The 25,469-nt window shown below is 42.9% G+C and overlaps 1 protein-coding gene across 6 annotated transcripts in view; it reads left to right on the top strand.

Annotated features, from left to right (window-relative positions):
• Positions 1–25,469, top strand: part of LOC138854993 (gastrula zinc finger protein XlCGF57.1-like) — a 150,827-nt gene that overhangs the window by 112,943 nt on the left and 12,415 nt on the right. For 4 of the 6 annotated variants that reach the window (XM_070101495.1, XM_070101494.1, XM_070101496.1 and 1 more), the window contains exon 2: positions 11,735–21,754. In XM_070101495.1, coding sequence (XP_069957596.1) covers positions 19,622–21,754 — 2,133 coding nt within the window. In that variant the 5' untranslated portion in view covers positions 11,735–19,621. Of the gene's footprint in view, positions 1–11,734; positions 21,755–25,469 lie in introns of those variants that run through there. The other 2 variants (XM_070101497.1, XM_070101498.1) reach the window with 1 other exon arrangement.

Here is a 25,469-nt window from a genome sequence, read left to right on the forward strand (position 1 = left end):
GTCATAATTTGTGGTAGTCTCAGACTCCCTTAGTGCTCTACAGGCTGTACGAAAATTTGATACATCTCACTCCCTAGTTCTCCGTATCCAACTTTGGCTATTCCGTATCTCTACCAAGCATAAAGATATTGTTTTTTGTTGGGTCCCTGGTCATGTTGACGTACAGGGCAATGAACAGGCAGACACTGCTGTGCGGTCAGCAGTACATGACCTACGAATTTCCTATAGAGGTGTTCCATTTCTGGACTATTTTGCTGCAATATCTACCCACCTTCACACCCGTTGGCAACAACTTTGGTCAACTCTGCTCGGTAACAAACTTCATTCTTTTAAACCGAGCATAGGTTACTGGCCGTCTTCTTGTCATCAGCGCCGAGGTTGGGAGACCACTCTCTCCCGCCTTCGCATTGGCCACACTCGTCTTACTCATGGGTATCTCATGGAGAGGCACCCTGTTCCTCTCTGTGAGCAGTGTCAAGTTCCAGTATCGATTAGCCACATTCTGTTAGACTGCCCTCTCTATCAACGAGCACGCAGAATTTACCTCCAATGTCGTCTTCGTTCTACTACTCTCTCTTTACCTTCCCTTCTTGCTGATGGACCCTCCTTTAATCCTGACTCTCTCATTGACTTCTTGACAATGACTGATTTACTCCACAAACTCTGATGATGATACCTTTCGCACTCCCCTCAGCCCTTTCTAGTTCAGTCTCTTGCTGCCCTTTACCCTTTCACCATCCACTGCCCCCGCTGTTATCTGTAACCTATTACTCATCCATCTCCCTTTTGCCACCTGATGCCCTTGCTTCCTTCCTGCCCTGCAGCGCTGTATAACCCTTGTGGCTTAGCACTTCTTTTTTTATTATAATAATAATGCAACGCTCTTTAACAAATCCATTGAATCATCTACCTTCCCAACAATCCTCAAAATAGCGAGGGTCACTCGGATCCATAAAGGAGGTGACCAAGCTGACTTGAATAACTATAGACCAATATCTAACTTACCACTGCTCTCTAAAATCTTTGAAAAATTAATTCATAGACGGATCTATTCCTACCTCGTTTCACACAACATATTAAACCCTTGTCATTTTGGATTCAGAAATAATAAAAGCACAAATGACGCTATCATACATATGCTAGAACTAATATATACAGGTCCGCCATCACAAATCCGGCAATCAGTTATTCGGTTCCTTCAGTTATTCGGCACAAATTTTGGCTAGCATAATTTCAAATTTCCAGGGTCGCCACACCAACCTGCTAGTACTGTTTGGTGGCGCTACTTGCTGCATAAGTCATTCCAATTTCTTTTTCTCTATTTATTGTTTTAACCTGCTTATTTTAGCCCTAGCCATGGTTCCAATGAATAAAAGAAATGCTTCTCATTATGTAAAGCACCTACACAGTACATTATCCATTAACCCTTTCAGGGTCCGTCCCGTAGATCAACGGCTTTACGTTGAGTGTCCAAACCGTAGATCTACGCCAAAATTCTAGCGCCGTCAAATTTAGCGCGAAAACGCTCATAGGCCTACATGTGAGAGAACGGGTCTGCGTGGTGGGTGTGCACCATAAACAAAAAATCTAGGTGCCCGCATAGCATTGTGGGAACGCCGGCTCAGTTACCCTTGTTCACCATGCCTCGTCGCAAGTCAGCTCTCACTCCCCGGAAAATTGGGACTCTCCTCTTCCTATCTGATAGTTCTGACACTGATGGAAGTGGAAATGAAGACGAATTCTACGGCTTTGATTAGTTAGTGACCGAAAAGAATGACCAGGATATTGATAATAGTGCAGAAAACCCTGACGATCCTCAACCTTCTACCTCTGGTGTGGGCACTCGTGACTCACGGTCGGTTGTTCCTCATCGCAAGAGAAAACTAATATTTTCGCGTGGCCAGGCCTCTGACTTCAGTAATGATGATGATAGTGACGTGGACTGTGATTTTATTGCGCTCGACGATCAATCGAGTAGTGATAGTGAGGAATCATATTCACCAGTGAAGCGTCGGTATGTTCGCCGCCGCATGCGCTCGGGTAGTGTACCCTATGCTGTGCCCAGGGGACGGAGTACATCCCGGAGTACATCCCGGAGTACATCCCGGAATACATCCCGGAGTACATCCCGTGGCCCAACACCAGTTTTAGGTAGTGATAGTGAGGATGATGTGGCTACACTTGGCATGGATAGACCACAGGCATCAGTGGATGGTGTTAGTGGTGATGGTAGTGGCACCGCCATGCGTGACTCACCAGGCCACACTGGGACCCACGCTGCTGACTCGTCAGTTCAAGGACAAAACGGAGCACCAGCCACCAGCCCACCACAACCACAACCACCCGCACAACCAGCCTATGATGTCCAGTATCCACCAGCAAACCGTATGTGGGATTGGCAGCAAAATCCCAATTTTGTTCCTAAGCCTCATCACTTTGATGATTCTCAAAGTGGAATTCTACCTACTTGTCCCCTTGGAACCACGGCCAATGAACTGGAATTCTTTGAATTATTCTTTGACCAGCCATTGATGAAAATTATTGTCAGGGAAAGTAATAAGTATTTTGAGTACACCATGGCAAATAGGATCTTATCACCACAGTCAAGACTACACAGATGGAAAGAGACGACTGTTGCAGAAATGTATTTGCTTTTTGCAACAATAATGCTTATGCTTCACATCTATAAGCATAATATAAAAGCATACTGGTCCACAGATCGGCTAATTTCTATCCCGGTCTTCAGTGAAATCATACCAGTGAACAGGTTTATCTTACTCTTACGTATGTTGCACTTCTCTGACAAAACCAGGCCTGACAGAAGTGACAGGTTATACAAGATTAGAAATGTTTTCATGTATCTCAAACAAAAGTTCAGGATATACTTTTATCCATTCAAGAATCTTGTAATTGACGAGTCTTTGATTTTGTTCAAAGGTAGACTGTCATTCAAGCAGTATATACCGAGCAAGAGGAAACGCTTTGGTACTCTGTGATTGTACTCTGTGATTGTGACAGTGGCCTGGTGTTGGATATTGTTGTATACACGGGTAGTAAAACATTGAAGGATACCAAGATGTTATTGGGTATCTCAAGTGACGTAGTGAGAAACATGATGGCACCTTATCTTGGTAAGGGGCATACATTATATACCGATAACTGGTACACAAGCCCATTACTCAGTGATTTCATGCTAGTGAATAAGACAGATGTGTGTGGCACAGTGCGTCCTAATCGTAAACATATGCCCAGGCTCAATGCAGGTGCTCGTGGTGATGACGTGCAGGTGTTTACTGCCAATGACATCATGGCATTACGGTAGCATGACAAACGAGATGTCACATTGTTGACAACCATTCACCGTAATGAAATGCAAGACAGTGGCAAAGTTGATCGAGTGACTAATGAACGTATTCGAAAACCAGTGTCAGTGATTGATTATACACAAAACATGCGCTTGGTTGACAAGTGTGACATGCAGATTGGTTTTGTTGACTATGTTCGTAAGAGTTACAAGTGGTACATGAAACTTTTCTTCCATCTCATGGACATTTCAATGCTCAATGCATATAATATGTACCAAATAAAGACTGGCAACAGACCACTGTATGGTGAATTTTGTTTGTCTGTTGTCAGACAACTCATAATGAAGTACCAGGTAACAACACCTGCTATACAACATGGTCCTCGAATTCCTCAGGATATACCCAAGCGTTTGAGGAGAGAAGGTGATCATTTCATAATACAGCTTCCTTCAACTCAGAAGAAATTTGCTCAGAAGAGATGCATTGTCTGTGCACAAACAAAACGACGGCAACAAAGACGCAAAGACACTCGGTTTATGTGTGAGGAATGTAAGGTGCCTCTGTGCATGGTGCCTTGTTTCAAGGAGTTCCACAAGCTCCAGCAGTTTTAAAACCATGTCCAGTGATTGTAAATATGTAAATATATGATAGAACATTAGTATCATACAATATTTGTGCATGTTTATTGTAATAAACAACAGTGGTAAACAATAATATGATAATAACTTTAGTGCGGTTATTGTGTTCAATACAGTGAGTTTATATATATACATTATATACAGTATTGGTCTCTCAGGCCCCAAATGTTAGTAGGAATAGAAAAAAATTGGAAAAGAAAAGAAAAAACAACTAAAACCACAAAATAATGTAATGTGCGTATGTGGAATTCGTCGATGTTGCCGCCACCACATCATTTTTGACAAACTTCTTGGCACTGTATCTCGGTAAGTACTGATCAGATTTTTTTTTTTTTGTCTTATTACCTTCACAAAAATATGCTCTTTAATTCTGTAAGAAAAAATATTTTTTTTTTTTTTTTTTCAAAATTTCTTGGACACTGGAGCACCACTTCAGATTTTGGCCTTGGACCCTGAAAGAGTTAAAGATAAGGTGGCTTTGAAGCCACTGTCAGTTGGCATGAGCTCAGTCTCATGAAGCAGGAGAATATGATTTATTATTGCGCTCATATCAACTACAGCTTATTTGTCTATCACAATTGATCTAATATGACATAAGAAACAATATAAATATCATAAAACATTTTAAATACCGAGCAGTTCGACAGAGTTATGGAGAGGATATGGTAAACAAATACCATTCTCTTATCCTTGTCTTGGGGGCTTATATTTGAGAAAACGGAGTATAGCACAGGGCTAACTATATACAGTGGACCCCCGGTTAACGAACTTTTTTCATTCCAGTAGTATGTTCAGGTGCCAGTACTGACCGAATTTTTTCCCATAAGGAATATTGTGAAGTAGATTAGTCCATTTCAGACCCCCAAACATACACGTACAAACGCACTTACATAAATACACTTACATAATTGGTCGCATTTGGAGGTGATCGTTAAGCGGGGGTCCACTGTATACTCATACTCCACCATAAACATGAAACAAAAAAGTTATTTTCTCTCTATAGAGTATCACATATAGCAGCATACATGTAGAGAACCTAGGATAATCCCAAAAAATTCAATGTGGCTTATTTTTAGTACCTGGCTTGGGTTAGCCATATATGATTTTTGGTAAATATTCGATTCCCAGCCAGGGTAGAAACATTAGGCGTGTTTCTTTACACCTGTTGTCTATGTTTACCCATCAGTAAATGGGTACCTGGGTGTTAGTCGACTAGTGTGGGTGTTATCCTGGGACACTGACCTAATTTTCTTGAAATACTCAGCATAACAAGCACCTTTCTATACAGTAGTATGTCACTGATGTCAGCTAGGCCTGTATACCTTGTACATGTACGTGTAGTAAATAAAGATAGTATTATTATTATTATTATTATTACCTGGAGTTTACCTGGAGAGAGTTTCGGGGGTCAACGCCCCCGCGGCCCGGTCTGTGACCAGGCCTCCTGGTGGATCAGCGCCTGATCAACCAGGCTGTTGCTGCTGGCTGCACGCAAACCAACGTACGAGCCACAGCCCGGCTGATCAGGAACTGACTTTAGGTGCTTGTCCAGTGCCAGCTTGAAGACTGCCAGGGGTCTGTTGGTAATCCCCCTTATGTGTGCTGGGAGGCAGTTGAACAGTCTCGGGCCCCTGACACTTATTGTATGGTCTCTTAACGTGCTAGTGACACCCCTGCTTTTCATTGGGGGGATGGTGCATCGTCTGCCAAGTCTTTTGCTTTCGTAGTGAGTGATTTTCGTGTGCAAGTTCGGTACTAGTCCCTCTAGGATTTTCCAGGTGTATATAATCATGTATCTCTCCCTCCTGCGTTCCAGGGAATACAGGTTTAGAAACCTCAAGCGCTCCCAGTAATTGAGGTGTTTTATCTCCGTTATGCGCGCCGTGAAAGTTCTCTGTACATTTTCTAGGTCGGCAATTTCGCCTGCCTTGAAAGGTGCTGTTAGAGTGCAGCAATATTCCAGCCTAGATAGAACAAGTGACCTGAAGAGTGTCATCATGGGCTTGGCCTCCCTAGTTTTGAAGGTTCTCATTATCCATCCTGTCATTTTTCTAGCAGATGCGATTGATACAATGTTATGGTCCTTGAAGGTGAGATCCTCCGACATAATCACTCCCAGGTCTTTGACGTTGGTGTTTCGCTCTATTTTGTGGCCAGAATTTGTTTTGTACTCTGATGAAGATTTAATTTCCTCATGTTTACCATATCTGAGTAATTGAAATTTCTCATCGTTGAACTTCATATTGTTTTCTGCAGCCCACTGAAAGATTTGGTTGATGTCCGCCTGGAGCCTTGCAGTGTCTGCAATGGAAGACACTGTCATGCAGATTCGGGTGTCATCTGCAAAGGAAGACACGGTGCTGTGGCTGACATCCTTGTCTATGTCGGATATGAGGATGAGGAACAAGATGGGAGCTAGTACTGTGCCTTGTGGAACAGAGCTTTTCACCGTAGCTGCCTCGGACTTTACTCTGTTGACGACTACTCTCTGTGTTCTGTTAGTGAGGAAATTATAGATCCATCGACCGACTTTTCCTGTTATTCCTTTAGCGCGCATTTTGTGCGCTATTACGCCATGGTCACACTTGTCGAAGGCTTTTGCAAAGTCTGTATATATTACATCTGCATTCTTTTTGTCTTCTAGTGCATTTAGGACCTTGTCGTAGTGATCCAGTAGTTGAGACAGACAGGAGCAACCTGTTCTAAACCCATGTTGCCCTGGGTTGTGTAACTGATGGGTTTCTAGATGGGTGGTGATCTTGCTTCTTAAGACCCTTTCAAAGATTTTTATGATATGGGATGTTAGTGCTATTGGTCTGTAGTTCTTTGCTGTTGCTTTACTGCCCCCTTTGTGGAGTGGGGCTATGTCTGTATGTGCACAGGCTTGGTTTCCGCTTGCCTTGGGTTTCTGTGACTGTATTCCCTGTTGGTGCATGTTTCCCTGTCTTACTTCTATCCTCCCTAGCACCAACAATGGAGCTCCCACCAGTTGTTTTTGGTAATTTATCCTCACTATTGCTATTGGAGTCCTCTTGTTTGCTATTTCCTGCGGTATTTCTAGTTTGCAATATTGGTTTTATCTTATCTTATGTTATTATTATTATTTTCTCAGTTGTTTGTTGGGTTATCTTATTCAAACTTGGGCAATGTATGATGGAAAGATACTTCTTCAAGTACGCCAAAAATGAAAGAAATCAGACCATAAATAGCGGAGTTCACTTCTCAGCCATTAGCGGCCGCTTAGCGGTATATTTTTGTATGGTTGTTATGGTTATATTCTCATTTTTTCGGTCTCATTTGATAGAATGAAAGATATATTACAGAAATAGATATGATTTTGATTGCTTTCATGATGAAAAGTACCTTGAAATTGCGCTCACAGTAGCGAAAATGTTCTATTCTTTAGCGAAGATCAAGAGTAAACAAATGACGTCATCGTCCAATACCTGTCCGCCTGCCAGTCTAAATTCCAGTACGGAGTCAAGAATGGATTGGCATTATTTATACAATTATTACAGTAATCCAGTAGTCTGCATAACAGTAAATCTTCTATTTTTTTTTTGTGAATAAAAATTCCAAATGGTAAGCAAGAGTAATATAAGAGGGGCCTGTAGCCATGACTAATGAACAGAGAAAATGTTATTTTAGTCCCAGGAATGTCTGCATTGTTTATTCTGGACCCTATTTTGAAATTGGCATCTGTTGAAATTTGTGTGAAATCAGCCAAATTGCCAATTTCTGACCACTTTATTGGGTAGTTGAAATATGTCAATGGGCGGTTTCTTGTACTCGGTTGACAGACTAGAAGTAAATAAGTTTATTCAGGTATACACAAATACAGTTACATAGATTATCATACATAGCAGTGTATGTATAGAGAACCTAGGATAACCCAGAAAAGTCAGACAAAGTGACTTATTTCCTGTACCTGGCTTGGGCTTGCCATATATGTTTTTCGGTAAAAAAATTTTTTTCTCGGTTGTTTGTTGGGCTATCTCATTGAAACCTGGGCAATGTTTGATGGAAAGATGCTTCTTAACGTAGAACAAAAATAAAAAAGACGGACGATAAATGAGGGAGTTCACTTCTCAGCCATTAGCCACCTCTTTGCAGTATATTTTCGTATGGTTTTTATGGTTGTATTCTCATTTTTTGGACTCGTTTGATAGAATGGAAGATATATTACAGAAATAGACATGATTTTGATTACTTTCTTAACGAAAAGTACCTTGAAATTGAGCTCAAAGTAGCGGAAATGTTCGATTTTTGCCGATGTTCAATGAACTGTGTAAGTCAAGTTGGTTAATTTTATTAAGTGTATTCTAACCTAACCACTCTGTAATTCGGCAAACTCAGTAATCCAGCACACTACAGGTCCCAACGATGCCGGATTTGTGATGGAGGACCTGTACCGCACTTGAAGAGAAAGAAGTCTCGCTGGGCATTTTCATTGATCTACGTAAAGCTTTCGATACAGTTGACCATGAACTACTGTACTCCAAATTAATGCACTATGGTATCAGAGGCCACTCCCTCAACTACCTAAAGTCATACCTTAGTAACAGAACTCAATTTGTGTATGCAAATGATGGAAACTCCTCCACCCAACCAATCACAGTAGAGTCCCACAAGGAAGTGTCCTTGGACCACTCCTCTTTCTCATCTACATTTATGATCTACCGAATGCATCACAGCTACTCATACCCATATTATTTGCAGATGACACTACATATGTATTTTCCCACCCAAACGCAGTCATACTAGCAAACACAGTCAGTGCTGAATTACAGAGAATATCTGCCTGGATGATGACTAACAAACTTACCCTGAACACTGATAAAACCTATTTCATTCAGTTTGGAAACAAAGCTGCAAATGATCCAATTAACATTACGCTAAATGGATCATCAGTCACAAGACTCACAGAGGGAAAATTCCTAGGTACCCACCTTGACAGCAGCCTTAAGTTCCGGAAACACATACAACAAATCACCAAGAAAATCTCCAAGACTGTAGGCATACTATCAAAGATAAGGTACTACGTTCCACAATCAGCTCTCCTGGCACTGTACCATTCACTCATATACCCTTATCTTACATATGGAATTGTGCATGGGGATCAACAACATCCAATCACCTAAAACCCCTAATAACCCAGCAGAAGGCAGCAGTAAGAATGATAACAAATTCCCACTCCCACCAGCATACTCCACCAATTTTCAAAAGTCTGAATCTGCTTACCATTTAGAACATATGCCTAATACATACACAGAACAATACATGCAAATATAAACCCCCCACTCAAACTTTTCCTCACCAACCTAAACAGGACACATGACCACAACACAGGACACAGATCTCTTTTTGATATACCTCGTGTCCATATCACACTGTAAAAACTCTATGCACATAAAGAACCCCAAAATATGGAATTCATTACCAGAAGATATTAAAGTAACCCAGTCTGAAAATCAATTTAAGACTCTTCTCAAAAGCCACTTAATCACCCTAGACTAAATGCTAAGTACTCAGTATACATTTACTCACCAGTGTACTCCCACATCATAACTGAAACAATCACATTGAACCTTTTATCCATTGTTGACAGGAATATAATTGAATCATTGTTTTTCACAAAAGCATTTTAGAATATAAATACGTTTATAATGTATTATACAAATTTTGATTCATTTATAATTAATATTCTACTGTACAACTATGAAATAATTACTTTCCTACTGTACAACTATGATATACTACTCCTTAGTATTAAGTAGAATGTAAGCCAATAATGTTAAGTTGGCCCATAATGCCAAGGCATAATAGAGGCTCTCTTTGCATTGCAACCCACTATTGTATAAACACAATCTCAATGTACTGTTTGCAAAGACATTAAATAAATAAATAAATAAATCGATACCATGACTGAAAATTTCTCTGCTTCTTTTAGCCTTTAGCCTTTTCATGGTCCAGACCCCCAATCTTAAACTTCTCTACACACTCCAAAAAATTATCCCAATCCCTGGCCTGGTCATGGACCGGGCCGCGGGGGCGTTGATCCCCGGAATAACCTCCAGGTAAACCTCCAGGTAAACCCTCCCAGTTTTTTATATTTTTTTTATGAATTAGTAGAGAATTTTTTTTGGAGGTATTAAAAAAGAAATATGTAATTAGATGGAAAATTTATAGAATTATGAATTTTGCTGTGTCAGTGACATTTACATATCAGCAAATTTGCCCACTTTGAGGCCTATTTTAGGCCAATTGTTTCAATTCAGTAAATTCTTTGATATTTTGGTACTGTACCTTCTATTTTATTGCTTGAGCACAAGACATAGCACAGTCAACTATTTTAACTATTCAATAAAGTTATCAGAAATTTTTGTTTTGGTCTATTTGCTATGGATCCCATCACACTGTTAAGTAGAATATAACTTTGGTATATCTGTGTCTAGCATTAGGAATAATATTAGGAGAGAAGTAAATAACAAAAACTATTGTTATAGGAGTGCAGTTAGAAGCCTGAGTAGATCTATAACCCACTATGATAACATGAACGCAGATAAGTATGTTTATGGAGCAACGTGCGACGTGAACAGACTGACTGATGTTGTAGTGGCCAGGCTTAGGCTTGGTTACAAGTACTTCTGGCAGTTTGGGAGACACACAGATAATGATCAAATTAAATGCAAATTATGTGATCAGGCATATGGTTACTGTCTTGAACACTATGTGCTTAATTGTCCACTTATTGAGGAATACAGAGACAGTATATTACCCTATGTGACATGTCAAGATATCTTATTAATGAAAATAAGATGCCAGATATACTAAGCAAATTTCCAAAATTTGCTTGTAACAGATAAGTGAACTGTAGATATGTAGATATAAACCCATATGTACACCAGTTAACCCTTTCAGGGCCTAGTTCCTAGGCCTTTTGTGTATCCATATGCTCTTGTGCTACCGTCCACAGGATGGATATGGGGTGCACAATAAACTAGCCGCTTCAGTGGCAAAATCTGAAAATCACTTAAATTTCATAATATTCCAATTTCAAAATGGGGTGCAGAATAAATGGTGCAGGCATTCCTGGCACCAAAATAACGTTGCCTCTGTTCATTAGTGACTTTTCCAGGCTTTACATATGAATTTCATTTTTATTTTTATTCACACACAAAAAATTTACTGTTATTCAATATTGTAATAATTGTATAAATAATATCAGCATATTTGTGAGCGCATATTGTACCATCGGTTGACTTGTACTGGATGCATAACATTATTTGTTTACAATTGAGCATCAGCAAAAATCGAACCTGTCTACTACTTTGAGCTCAATTTCAAGCTGTTTTCTGTCCTAAAACCAGTTGAAATCATCTCTATTTCTGTAATAAATCTTCCTTTCTGTTGATTGAGACCAAGAAACCAAGTATGCAACCATAAAAACTATAAGAAAATACACCACAAAGTCACTGTTTTAAACCAAAAATACGGTTGCAGTTTTTTCTCTCTATGCACTGCAAGCTGCAGGATTTTTTTTATTTGTTGCACACTTAACACTTAGACCTATTCTTTCATATCTAGGCCCAAATTTTCTGCTCACAATTTATCTGAGTGAGCTGAACTCATGGCATTGAGCAATGGCACAGACCTTGAAGTAGTTAGAAATATAAATGGGATAATTTTATGTTGTGCAACATGTGATAATAGAGAAAAAATTATTTCTAGTACAATATGTTGGTAGTGGTGGAATATTGTACTATATACAGACTCATCTTTTTATTTCAGAAGTATTTTGTGGAAGACTACCAGGTTGTATCTTTCCAGACACTATATCTTCAGTACCTCAAGAAGCACCAGTGTAAGACTACCAGGTTGTATCTTACCAGACACTATATCTTCAGTACCTCAAGAAGCACCAGTGTAAGACTACCAGGTTGTATCATTCCAGACACTATATCTTCAGTACCTCAAGAAGCACCAGTGTAAGACTACCAGGTTGTATCTTTCCAGACACTATATCTACAGTACCTCAAGAAGCACCAGTGTAAGACTACCAGGTTGTATCTTACCAGACACTATATCTACAGTACCTCAAGAAGCACCAGTGTAAGACTACTAGGTTGTATCTTACCAGACACTATATCTTCAGCACTTTAAGAAGGGCAACTTGTGATTCTTATGAATTTTTAACTGGCCAGGTATTACTAATTAAAAAAGTTCGTTTTCATTAATGGAATTTCATCAGAAAATTTTATGACAGTTCATCCAAAAATACAGAGTTGTAAATGCTGTAATTAAAGAATTAAAAAAAAATCTGTGTTTAAGCTCAAGTGTAAGGAATAAAAATATTCTTCTGTTTATATACAGTCTTCTAGTACACAAAAAAAATCATGGTAGTCTTTCAGCATTCAAAATAAGCTTGAATAGTGTTCATAGGTATAAATAGTTTTGCCTAAAACAAATCTTAACTGTGTTCACTGTCCAAAATAGTTTACCAAAAAAACTTGTTCTTGAAATACACATGAGAGTACATTAGAAAGATTAACTATATCAATGTTGAATGACTAAAATATTTTAGAATGAAATAACTTGTTTTGAAAAATATGAACAAACTCAAAGGATATAAGCCATATCAGTGTTCAGAGTGTCTGAAATATTTTATTAGAAAAGGCAATCTTGTGACACATATGCGAGTACATACAGGAGTTAAACCATTTCAGTGTTCAGAGTGTCAAAAATGTTTTACTGAAAAAAGCAATCTTGTGAAACATATTAGAGTACATACAGGAGATAAACCATTTCAGTGTTCAGAGTGTCTGAAATGTTTTACTCATAAATGCGGTCTTGTGAGACATATGCGAATACATACAGGAGATAAACCATTTCGGTGTTCAGAGTGTCTGAAATGTTTTACTCATAAAGACCATCTTGTGACACATATGCGAGTACATACAGGAGATAAATCATTTCAGTGTTCAGAGTGTCTGAAATATTTTAGTTCAAAACAGAATCTTGTGAGACACATGAGAGTACATACAGGCGATAAACCATTTCAGTGTTCAGAATGTCTGAAATGTTTTACTCATAAAAGCAATCTTATGAGACATATGCAAATACATACAGGAGATAAACCATTTCAGTGTTCAGAATGTCTGAAATGTTTTAGTCATAAAGGCCATCTTGTGACACATATGCGAGTACATACAGGAGATAAACCATTTCAGTGTTCAGAATGTCTGAAATGTTTTGCTCATAAAGGCCATCTTGTGATACATATGCGAGTACATACAGGAGATAAACCATTTGAGTGTTTTGAGTGTCTGAAATGTTTTAGTCATAAAAGCAGTCTTGTGAAACACATTAGACTACATACAGGAGATAAACCATTTCAGTGTTCAGAGTGTCTGAAATGTTTTACTCATAAAGGCCATCTTGTGATACATATGCGAGTTCATACAGGAGATAAACCATTTGAGTGTTTTGAGTGTCTGAAATGTTTTAGTCATAAAAGCAGTCTTGTGAAACACATTAGACTACATGCAGGAGATAAAGCATTTCAGTGTTCAGAGTGTCTGAAATGTTTTACTCAAAAAGTCAGTCTTTTGAAACATATGCAAGTGCATTCAGGAGATAACACATTTCAGTGATCAGAATGTCTGAAATGTTTTACTCAAAGGTATTCTTGTGAAACATATGCAAATATGTACAGGAGAAAAACCATTAATGTGTTTCTAATGTCAACATATGTGTCACCTTATCCATTCCACCATTGAAAGAAAGAAGATATATACATCCTAAATAGTAGGTTGGTAGACAGCAACCATCCAGGGAGGTATTACCATCCTACCAAGTGAGTGGAAAATGAAAGTCTGTAATTGTTTTACATGATGGTAGGATTGCTTGTGTCTTTTTTTCTGTCTCATAAACATGCAAGATTTCAGGTGCATCTTGCTACTTCTACATACATTTAGGTCACACAACACATGCACATACAAGCATATATACAGTGGACCCCCGCATAACGATTACCTCCGAATGTGACCAATTATGTAAGTGTAATTATGTAAGTGCGTTTGTACGTGTATGTTTGGGGGTCTGAAATGGACTAATCTACTTCACAATATTCCTTATGGGAACAAATTCGGTCAGTACTGGCACCTGAACATACTTCTGGAGTGAAAAAATATCGTTAACCGGGGGTCCACTGTATACACAGTACGCACCCTTCTGGGTTTTCATCTATTTTTCTTACTAGTTCTTGTTCTTCTTTATTTCCACTTATCTCCATGGGGAAGTGGAACAGAATTCTTCATCCATAAACCATGCATGTCATAAGAGGCAACTAAAATGCAAGGAGCAAGGGGCTAGTAACCCCTTTCCTCTTCAAGGGGGGCTCCTTGGCATGGTGAAGAGGCTCTTGGTCTGAGGAATTAGACCTGTTGGTCTCCTTCCTCAGACCGATCCTAATTACTCCCCAATCCCCCCTTCCCCATCCCATCCTCCCCACCCTTCCTTTTCCCTTTCCTCCTCCTCCCCATCCCTTCTGTATTCCCTTCCTCTTTTTGGCCTGTAGGATTCTTCTCACAGGCATACTAGTTCCTATGTAGGGGAAAGGGTACCGGAGTCCATCCCATTTTGTTGAGGTTCTTGGCGGTGGCGTAGTTTGCTGTGGAATCTGGATTGCCTGAGGATGTCCTGATCCCTCTCCGGTATCCCGGAAGGTGGCTTTGGGTGTCTTTCGGGTGACGGGTGTATCTCTGGAAGCCACCTTTCGGATTCCGGGGGTGGTGGCCAAAGGAGGTGTGCTTTGTGGCGGATATCCAGCTGCCCTCTCTTTTGTCCACTGAGGTAGCTCGGCAGATGTGAGGTTGCTATCCCGGATTTCTGGTTTATTGGCATCAAAGGTAGGATATGGCATGGGTTCCATGCTGCATCTGCACTTACGGTGCTGAGGTTCTCTTGGGCGCAGAGGGAGATTTCCAGCCCTTTCATTCCTCCTAGGAACTATTCTTCCCTGCTCCCCCCCTTTTTTTATTCTTTTATTATTTTTATTTTCTTCTTTCTAACAATGGAGAGCCCAATCCATGAACCTACTACCACCTGGCCCCTTCTTGATACCGCACCCCATTCTGACCCTGCCTTGTTTTTTGACATCTCTTCAGACACTCCTGATGCCCCTGTACCTCTTGCTGGTGCTGTTTCCTCACCCGCTTCAGGTACCGGGGTTTCAACTGATCCCTTCAATTTGTCTGACCTCCGCTCTCCTTTGACTATGCTTCTGGCCTTTCCCTCTACAGTGCGGCAATTTTCGAATCGCCAGCCTGTTTCACGTCGGACCAACTGCGGTCCCACTCCTAAACACTAACAACAATTGCCTGATGATGCTACTTCACCACCCCCTCATTCTTCTCAAAAAAGATCAACACTTCAAGCACTCCCTTTTCACACTCAGTTTCGGAATGCACAATGGACTAAATTCTTTACTTTACGACCAACTTCCTCCATTGCCTATCTTTCTGACCATAGTATTGGCAAGGTGCTCCTCTGCCATGTTGGTAGAGATATTTCCTTTCATGCTCTGAAGAACGGTACGCACATCATCACTGTCCAGAATGCTACCCAAGCTCATGATCTTTATCTTCTTTCATATATCGATACTGTTCCTGTCACTATCGAAAAACATCGCTCCCTCAGTTCTTGTAGTGGTACTGTCATTCTGCCTCATACCATAGTCCAACAGAATTTTCAGGCATGTGGCAATGACATTCTTGAACAGCTGGTACTCCAAGATCTCCCAATCCTTAAGGTAGACACTTATGTCCTTCCTGCCCGTGGGCAGAGATGATTCCCTTGCAATGTGGCTCAATTAACTTTTGACAGCCGTGAACTCCCGTCCTCTGTTTATGTAGCAGGACATCGGTTACAAGTTCGAAAGGTGATCTCTACACCTCAACATTGTAGAAATTGCTGGCGATTTGGTCATGCAGCGAAATATTGCAGATCTATAGCCGAATGCCCAGTCTGTGGTGCCGATGACCATTCTAATACATCTTGCAGTCTACCTCCCTCTTGCCATAATTGTCATGAGGCTCACTCTTCGTACTCTCGCTGTTGCCAGGTCTACTTAAATGAGTGTGAAATCCATTGCCTCAGAGGCAGAAGGTCTCCCTTATGCTATGGCAGTTTCTCATCTCCACCTCCAAGGGAGACTACCCGTGTTTCTTATTCTCGTGTTTCAAAATGTCCCTGCACTTCTGGGGTCCCATCTTCTGCAGCCTCCTCTGTGGTTACCCCTCCCATAGTCACTCCTGTATCTAATTCTTTTGCTGTCCTGGGCTCAGACGTCCCTACTTCAACACCTCAGTCTGTTCTGTTCTCAGAAGTCCAAAAAATCCAATTTGCTCAAATCTTCTTTGCCCCCTCCTTCCCTTCTTCCACCTCCACATTTTACCTTTCCAGTCTCTGTAACTGGTTCTTCCCCTCTCAGTGGCTCTACTACAGGTGTGGAGGTTCACCCTCCTCTTTCTGTGCCTTCCTACCCTGCCCCTTCCCAAGTTTCTCCCTCTACCGCCTCCCAGGTTTCTGCCACTTCTGTCCCCTCCCACACTTCTCCAGTTACCAACATGCTTTCACCCCCCCCTACTTTAGTACAGTCCATTACTGTCTCAGTCTTTACTCACCCTCCTCCTCCTATCTCCAATATTGTCTCCCATACCACGTCTTTGAATTCAGAAACACTTGAAGCTATTTCGGAATATATTGCAGGGACTAAACCTTCAATGGACACTGATCCACCTCCTGTTCCTTCTCTTCCCTCTCCTCCATCTCCACAACTCCGTTCTTCACAACATTTTGTTCCTTCGCTGCTTGAACGTTTTCCGATGCCACTGCACGTAGACTTTTCTAACCCCTATAGTCCGTAGGTGCCCCTACCTGAGGATTGCTGGTATTTTCCTTGTTGCCAATCATGGCCTATTTACAGTGGAATATCCGTGGCCTGGTTTTCCCCTGTTGGTGTTTGCTTGCAAGAACCAAAATTACACTCAGCTGTTTTCCAACCCATCTCAGGCTATAATTTATTGTATTCTTCGGATCCTTTTTCAGATGGGACCTTTAATGAAAGTGCCCTTCTTCTATGCAGTGATATTCCGTACTGTCAACTATTTGTTCATACCTCGCTGCATTGCACTGCAGCCCATATCCACTTGAATAAGTAGTTTACAATATGTTCTTTGTATCTCTCTCCTTCTTGGGCATTATCCATCCCAGATTTTGCCTTTGTTTCATTCTTACTGCCACCACTTCTGTTACTTGGCGATTTTAATGCCCACCATTTCCTCTGGGGATGGATCTCATTGTGACTCACGTGGCATTTGGTTGGAGGCTTTTCTCGCTTCTCGCCCCTTCCATGTTTTAAATACGGGTACTCCCACCCATTTTGATCCTCGTACTCATACTCTCTTGCATTGATCTCTCGGTCTGCTCTTCCACCACTGCACTAGACTTCGCCTGGTCTGTTCTACTGGACTTACATGATAGCAGTCACTTTCCAATCATTCTTACTTCTCCTTCATATTCACCACCTCTTCGTAGCCCTCACTGGCAATTTGATCGGGCAAATTGGGACCTTTACTGGCAACTTACTGCTTTTAGTGAGGTTCCTTCATCCTTCATTGATGAGTTTTACACCTCTTCTCAATATCAGTTTTAATCGCAGCTTCTCATTCTATTCCCCAAACCTCAGGCAGGCATTCTCAGAAGTGTGTGCCATGTGGTCTCCTGCTTGTGCTCAGGCAGTATGTTTGAAACACGCTGCGTGGGGCAGGTACCGGTACAGTAGAACCACAGAGAGACTTCTTGATTTTAAGCAGAAAAGAGCGGTTGCTCACCATGTCATCCATGACGCTAAAGGCACTTGCTGGTGAGATTATGTTTCCACCATCACCTCGGCTTCCTCTATGAGTGCAGTCTAGAGAAAAGTATGGAAACTGAGTTGTAAATACTCTCCTGCAGGTTACTGGTGTTGACATAGCAAACCCTCTTGATGTTGCCATTGAAATTGGCAATCATCTGGTCCGTATTTCTCTGGGGCTCCATCTGTGCTCCTCGTTTCTTTCCTCAAAGTCTGCCAGAGAGTTTGCACCCTTGCACTTTTCTTCTCTCATTCAAGAACCGTATAATGTGCCTTTTACACCTCAGGAACTGGAGGTGACACTCTTAGCTTGCCAATCATCGGCAGCTGGGCCTGACAACATTCATATTCAGATGTTACAACATTTACATCAATCAGCCCTTGTATGCCTCTTACACCTCTTCAATCTTATTTGGTCACAAGGAGTTCTCCCCCAGCTGTGGAAATCTGCCATTGTTCTCCCTTTCCGCAAACCAAGTACTACGGGACATGATGCCTCCCACTATCGTCCCATTGCTCTTACCACTGCAGTTTGCAAAGTGATGGAACGCCTGGTAAATCAACGTTTAATGTGGTATTTAGAGACACAACAGTCCACTAGTCAATATGGCTTTCGTAAGGGCCGTTCTACTGTAGACCCCTTACTATGCTTGGATACGTATGTTGTATGTTCGTACTGGCTTTGCGAATAACCGCTCAGTTATTGCCATAGTTTTTGACCTTGAGAAGGCATATGATTCAACTTGGAGGCATAATATTTTGGCCCAAGCTCACTTCGTAGGCCTCTAAGGCAATCCATCATCCTTCCTTTAAAACTTTTTAACTGACAGACATTTCCGTGTTCGGGTTAATAATGTACTATCCCCGGACTTTGTCCAAGCTGAGGGTGTCCCCCAGGGATGTGTTCTGAGCACACTTTTTCTCCTTGCTATAAATGATTTGGCCTCTAGTCTTCCATCCAATACTTGGTCATCACTATATTGATGACTTCGCTATAGCTTGTGTAGCGCTGACTGTCACCTCATTACAGGTTTCTCTCCAGCATGCAGTTGAATGTGTTTCCAATTGGGCCACCACACATGGGTTTAAATTTTCCAGTACCAAAACTCACCAAATTACTTTCACTAGATGCTGTCATTTCCAATCATCCATTGTACCTCTATGGCTCACATATCCCTGAACGTGATACAGTCAGGTTTCTAGGCCTTATCTTTGACTGTAGGTCCTCTTCAAGGGGGGCTCCTTGGCGTGGTGAAGAGGCTCTTGGTCTGAGGAATTAGCCCTGTCGGTCTTCTTCCTCAGACCGAACCTAATTACCCCCCATTCTCCCCTCCCCTATCCCATCCTCCCCATCCTCCCCTTTTTCCATTCCTCCTCCTCCTCCTCACCCCTCCCTTTTGCCCTTCCTCTTTTTAGCCTTCGTGATTTCTCCCACAGGCGCGCTAGTTCCTAGGTAGGGGAAAGGACACCGGGGTCCATCCCATTCCGTTGAGGTTTCTTGGCGGTGGCGTAGTTTGCCGTGGAATCTGGATTGCCTAGGGATGTCCCGATCCCTCTCCGGTATCCCGGAGTGGCTTTGGGTGTCTTTTGGGCGACGGGTGTATCTCTGGAAGCCACCTTTCGGATTCCGGGGGTGGTGGCTGAAGGAGGTATGCTTTGTGGCGGATATCTGGCCGCCCTCTCTTTTGTCCACCGAGGTAGCTCGGCAGATGTGAGGTTGCTATCCCAGATTGCTGGTTTACTGGCATGAAGGGTAGGGTATGGCACGGGTTCCATGCTGCATCTGCGCTACTAGCGGTGTCGAGTCCTCTTGGGCGCGGAGGGGGATTTCCGGCCCTTTCATTCCTCCTGGGAACTATTCCTCCCCGCTCCCCCCTTTTTTTATTCTTTTTTTTATTTTTATTTTCTTTTCTTCTTTCTTTTTTTTTCTTAAAAACAAAAAGCAAAGGAGTAACCTAACCATGGCAGCCCTAGTCCATGAAACCACTACCCCCGGGCCCCTTCTTGATACCGCACCCCATTCTGACCCTGCCTTGTGTTCAGACCACTCTTCGGACACTCCTGATGCCCCTGTACCTCTTGCTGGTGCTGTTTCCTCACCCGCTTCAGGTACCGGGGCTTCGACTGACTCCTTCGATTTGTCTGAACTCCGCTCTCCTTTGACTATGCTTCCGGCTTCTCCCTCTACGGTACGGCAATTTTCGAATCGCCCACCCATTTCCTGCCGGACCAACTCCGGTCCTACTCCTAAACGCCAACGTCAATCTCCTGATGATGCTCCGTCGTTACCTTCCCATTCTACTCGGAAACGACCGACACGTCAAGCACTCCCTCTCCACGCTCAGTTTCGGACCACACAATGGACTAAATTCTTTACTTTAAGACCAACTTCTTCTGCCTACCTTTCTGACCATAGTATTGCCAAAGCGCTCCTGCGTCATGTTGGCAGAGATATTTCATTTCACGCCCTCAAGAGCGGTACACGCATCGTCACTGTCCAGAATGCTACCCAAGCTCATGATCTTTCTCTCCTTTCGAATATCGATACTACTCCTATCACTATTGAAAAACATCTTTCTCTCAATTCTTGTAGTGGTACTGTCATTCTGCCCCATACCATAGTCCAACAGAATTTCCAGTCATGTGGCAATGACATTTTTGAACAGCTGGAACTCCAGGATCTCCCAATCCTCAAAGTAGACACTTGTGTCCTTCCTGCCCGGGGGCGGAGACGTTACCCTTGCAATGTGGCTCGTTTAACTTTTGACAGCCGAGAACTCCCGTCCTCTGTATATGTCGCGGGACATCGGTTACAAGTTCGAAAGGTGATACCTACACCGCAACAATGTAGAAATTGCTGGCGTTTTGGTCACCCAGCGAAATATTGCAGATCTATGGCCGAATGCCCAGTCTGTGGTGCCGACAACCATTCTAATACATCTTGCAGTCAACCTCCATCTTGCCTTAATTGTAATGAAGCTCACCCTTCGTACTCCCGCCGTTGCCAGGTCTACTTAAATGAACGTGAAATCCGTTGCCTCAAAGAGGCAGAAGGTCTCCCTTATGCTATGGCAGTTACTCATCTCCGCCTCCAAGGGAGACTACCCCGTGTTTCTTATTCTCATGTTTCCAAACGTCCCCCCACTTCTGGGGTCCCATCTTCTGCAGCCTCCTCTGTTGTTACCCCTCCCATAGCCACTACGGCATCTAATCCTTTTGCTGTCCTTGGCTCTGACGTCCCGACTACAACTCAGTCTGTTCTCACATCTTCGCGTCCTTCCTCACAAGCCCCAGTATCGACAAGACCTCGTACGACACCTAATACCAATCGCCCCTCTACTCAGAAGTCCAAAAAATCCACATTGCTCAAATCTTCTTTGCCCCTTCCTTCCCTTCTTCCACCTCCACACGTTACCTTTCCAGTCTCTGTACCTAGTTCTTCCCCTCTCTCTGGCTCTATTACAAGTGTGGAGATTCACCCTCCTCCTCGTACTATGCCTTCCACCCCCGTCCCCTCCCAAGTTTCTCCCTCTTCTGTCACCTCCCAGGTTTCTACCTCTTCTGTCCCCCCCCACACTTCATCTCCAGTCCCTTACACTTTTCCCTCCCCCTCTACTTTGGTACAGTCCATTACTGTCCCAATCTTTACTCACCCTCCTCCTCCTATCTCCAATATGGTTTCCCATACATCTTTGAATTCAGAAACACTTGAAGCCATTTCAGAATATATTGCAGAGACTAAACCTTCAATGGACACTGATTCACTTCCTGTTCCTTCTCTTCCCTCTCCTCCATCTTCACAACCCCATTCTTCGCAACGCTCCGTTCCTTCGCTACTTGAACATCTTCCAATGCCACCACACGTCGACTTTTCTAACCCCTCTAGTCCGTAGGTGCCTTTACCTACAGATTCCTGATATTTTCTTCATCGCCAATCATGGCCTATTTACAGTGGAATATCCGCGGCCTCAGGGGTAATCGGGGTGAGCTTCAGATGTTGCTTTCCAGGTTTTCCCCTGTTGGTGCTTGCTTACAAGAACCAAAATTACACTCGGCTGTTTTCCAACCTATCTCAGGCTATAATTTATTGTATTCTTCGGATCCTTTCTCAGATGGGACCTTTAATGAAAGTGCCCTTCTTCTACGCAATGATATTCCGTACTGTCAACTATTTGTCCATACCTCGCTGCATTACACTGCAGCCCGTATCCACTTGAATAAGTGGTTTACAATATGTTCTTTATATCTCTCTCCTTCTCGAGCATTTTCTATCCCAGACTTTGCCTTTCTTGTTTCATCCTTACCACCACCACTTCTGTTACTTGGTGATTTTAATGCCCACCATTTCCTCTGGGGGGGGTCTCATTGTGACTCACGTGGCATTCAGTTGGAGGCTTTTCTTGCCTCTCACCCCCTCCATGTTTTAAATACGGGTACTCCCACCCATTTTGATCCTCGTACTCATACTCTCTCTTGCATCGATCTATCAGTCTGCTCTTCCTCCACTGCACTAGACTTCACCTGGTCTGTTCTACCAGACTTACATGACAGCGATCATTTTCCGATCATTCTTACTTCTCCTTCCTATTCACCACCTTCCCGTAGCCCTCGCTGGCAATTTGATCGGGCAAATTGGGATCTTTACTCACACCTCACTGCTTTTAGTGAGGTTCCTTCTTCATTCTCCATTGATGAGCTCCTACACATCTTCTCGACATCAGTTTATACCGCAGCTTCTCATTCTATACCCCAAACCTCAGGCAGGCATTCTCAGAAGTGCGTGCCTTGGTGGTCTCCTGCTTGTGCTCGTGCAGTACGTTTGAAACGTGCTGCATGGGGCAGGTACCGGTACAATAGAACCGCTGAGAGACTTGTTGATTTTAAGCAGAAGCGTGCGATCGCTCGCCGTGTCATCCGTGAAGCTAAACGCACTTGTTGGCGAGACTATGTTTCCACCATCACCTCTGCTTCTTCTATGAGTGCAGTCTGGAAAAAAGTGAGGAAATTGAGTGGTAAATACTCTCCTGACCCGGCTCCTGTTCTACGGGTCACTGGTGTTGATATAGCAAACCCTCTCGACGTTGCCATTGAACTTGGCACACATCTGGTCCGTATTTCCCGAGGGCTCCATCTATGCCCCTCGTTTCTTTCCTCAAAGTCTGCCAGAGAGTTAGTACCCTTGGACTTTTCTTCTCTCGGAGAAGAACAGTATAATGTGCCTTTTACACTTCAAGAACTGGAGGCAACGCTCTCAGCTTGCCGATCATCGGCAGCTGGGCCTGATGACATTCATATTCGTATGTTACAACATTTACATCGGTCAGCCCTTGTAGTCCTCTTACACCTCTTCAATCTTATTTGGGCACAAGGAGTTCTTCCCCAGCTGTGGAAATCTGCCATTGTTCTCCCTTTCCGCAAACCGGGTACTACAGGACATGATGCCTCCCACTATCGCCCCATCGCTCTTACAAGTGCAGTTTGCAAAGTGATGGAACGCCTCGTAAATCGACGTTTAATGTGGTATTTAGAGACTCACAACAGTCTCTCCGCTAGTCAATATGGCTTTCGTAAGGGTCGTTCTACCATAGACCCCTTACTACGCTTGGATACGTATGTTCGTAATGCCTTTGCGAATAATCACTCAGTTATTGCCATATTTTTTGACCTTGAGAAGGCATATGACACAACTTGGAGGTATAATATTTTGGCCCAGGCCCATTCCTTAGGCCTCCGAGGCAATCTACCATCCTTCCTTAAGAACTTTTTAACTGACAGACATTTCCGTGTTCGAGTCAATAATGTTCTTTCCCCGGACTTCGTCCAAGCTGAAGGTGTCCCTCAGGGATGTGTTCTAAGCACAACACTTTTTCTCCTTGCTATAAATGATTTGGCCTCTGTTCTTCCACCCAATATTTGGTCATCACTCTATGTTGATGACTTCGCTATTGCTTGTGCAGGCGCTGACTGTCACCTTATTGCAGTTTCTCTCCAGCATGCGGTCGACCGTGTTTCCACTTGGGCCACCACACATGGGTTTAAATTTTCAAGTACCAAAACTCACCAAATTACTTTCACTAGACGCTCTGTTATCTCCGATCATCCTTTGTATCTCTATGGCTCCCGTATCCCCGAACGTGATACAGTCAGGTTTCTAGGCCTTCTCTTTGACCGTCGGTTAACCTGGAAACCTCACATTACCTCTCTGAAGGCAACTTGTCACAGCCGGCTAAACCTTCTTAAAACCCTTGCTCATCTTTCCTGGGGAGCTGATCGTCGAACTCTGCTTCGCCTACATTCAGCCCTCGTTTTATCGAAACTCGATTATGGTGACCAGATTTATTCCGCGGCCTCTCCTGCTACTCTCTCTAGCCTTAACTCTATCCATCACCAAGGCTTACGTTTGTGCCTTGGTGCTTTTCGCTCTTCCCCTGTTGAGAGCCTCTATACAGAAGCAAATGTTCCATCCTTGTCTGATCGCCGTGATGCCCATTGCCTTCGTTACTATGTACACTCTCACGATCTACACAATCCTTCCATTTATAGAATGGTCACCGATATTAGTAGACATTCTTTATTCGTTCGCCGCCCCTGTTTGCTCCGTCCCTTTTCTCTTCGCCTACTTTCACTCTTGTCTTCCCTTCAGTTACCACCTTTATATGTTCATGTAGCATCTCACTTTTCCCTACCCCCCTGGGAAGTTCCAGCTGTTCGGGTCTGTTCTTTCTCACTCCCTTGCTCGAAAGCTCAACTGCCTACGGTTGCTTCCCGCTCTCTTTTTCTTGATCACTTCCACTCCCATTCTCATGCCACCGCTGTGTACACAGATGGCTCTAAGTCTTCAGACGGCGTCGGATTCGCAGCAGTGTTTCCGGACAGCGTCGTACGAGGGCATTTACTATCTTCAGCTAGCATTTTTACTGCTGAACTGTATGCCATTCTTGCAGCACTTATTCGTATCGCATCTATGCCTGTGTCATCATTTGTAGTAGTCTCAGACTCCCTTAGTGCTCTACAGGCTATACGAAAATTTGATACATCTCATCCCCTAGTTCTCCGTATCCAACTTTGGCTACGCCGTATTTCTACCAAACATAAAGATATTGTTTTTTGTTGGGTCCCTGGTCATGTCGACGTACAGGGCAATGAACAGGCAGACACTGCTGCGCAGTCAGCAGTATATGACCTACCAATTTCCTATCGAGGTGTTCCATTTCTGGACTATTTTGCTGCAATAGCTACCCACCTTCGCACCCGTTGGCAACAACGTTGGTCAACTCTGCTCGGTAACAAACTTCATTCTATTAAACCGAGCATAGGTTACTGGCCGTCTTCTTGTCATCAGTGCCGAGGTTGGGAGACCACTCTCTCCCGCCTTCGCATTGGCCACACTCGTCTTACTCATGGGTATCTCATGGAGAGGCACCCTGTTCCTCTCTGTGAGCAGTGTCAAGTTCCAGTATCGATTAGCCACATTCTGTTAGACTGCCCTCTCTATCAACGAGCACGCAGAATTTACCTCCAACGTCGTCTTCGTTCTCCTACTCTCTCTTTACCTTCCCTTCTTGCTGATGGACCCTCCTTTAATCCTGACTCTCTCATTGACTTCTT

The sequence above is a fragment of the Cherax quadricarinatus genome, chromosome 77 (assembly GCF_038502225.1).
Source record: "Cherax quadricarinatus isolate ZL_2023a chromosome 77, ASM3850222v1, whole genome shotgun sequence".
Classification (NCBI taxonomy): Eukaryota; Metazoa; Arthropoda; class Malacostraca; order Decapoda; family Parastacidae; genus Cherax; species Cherax quadricarinatus.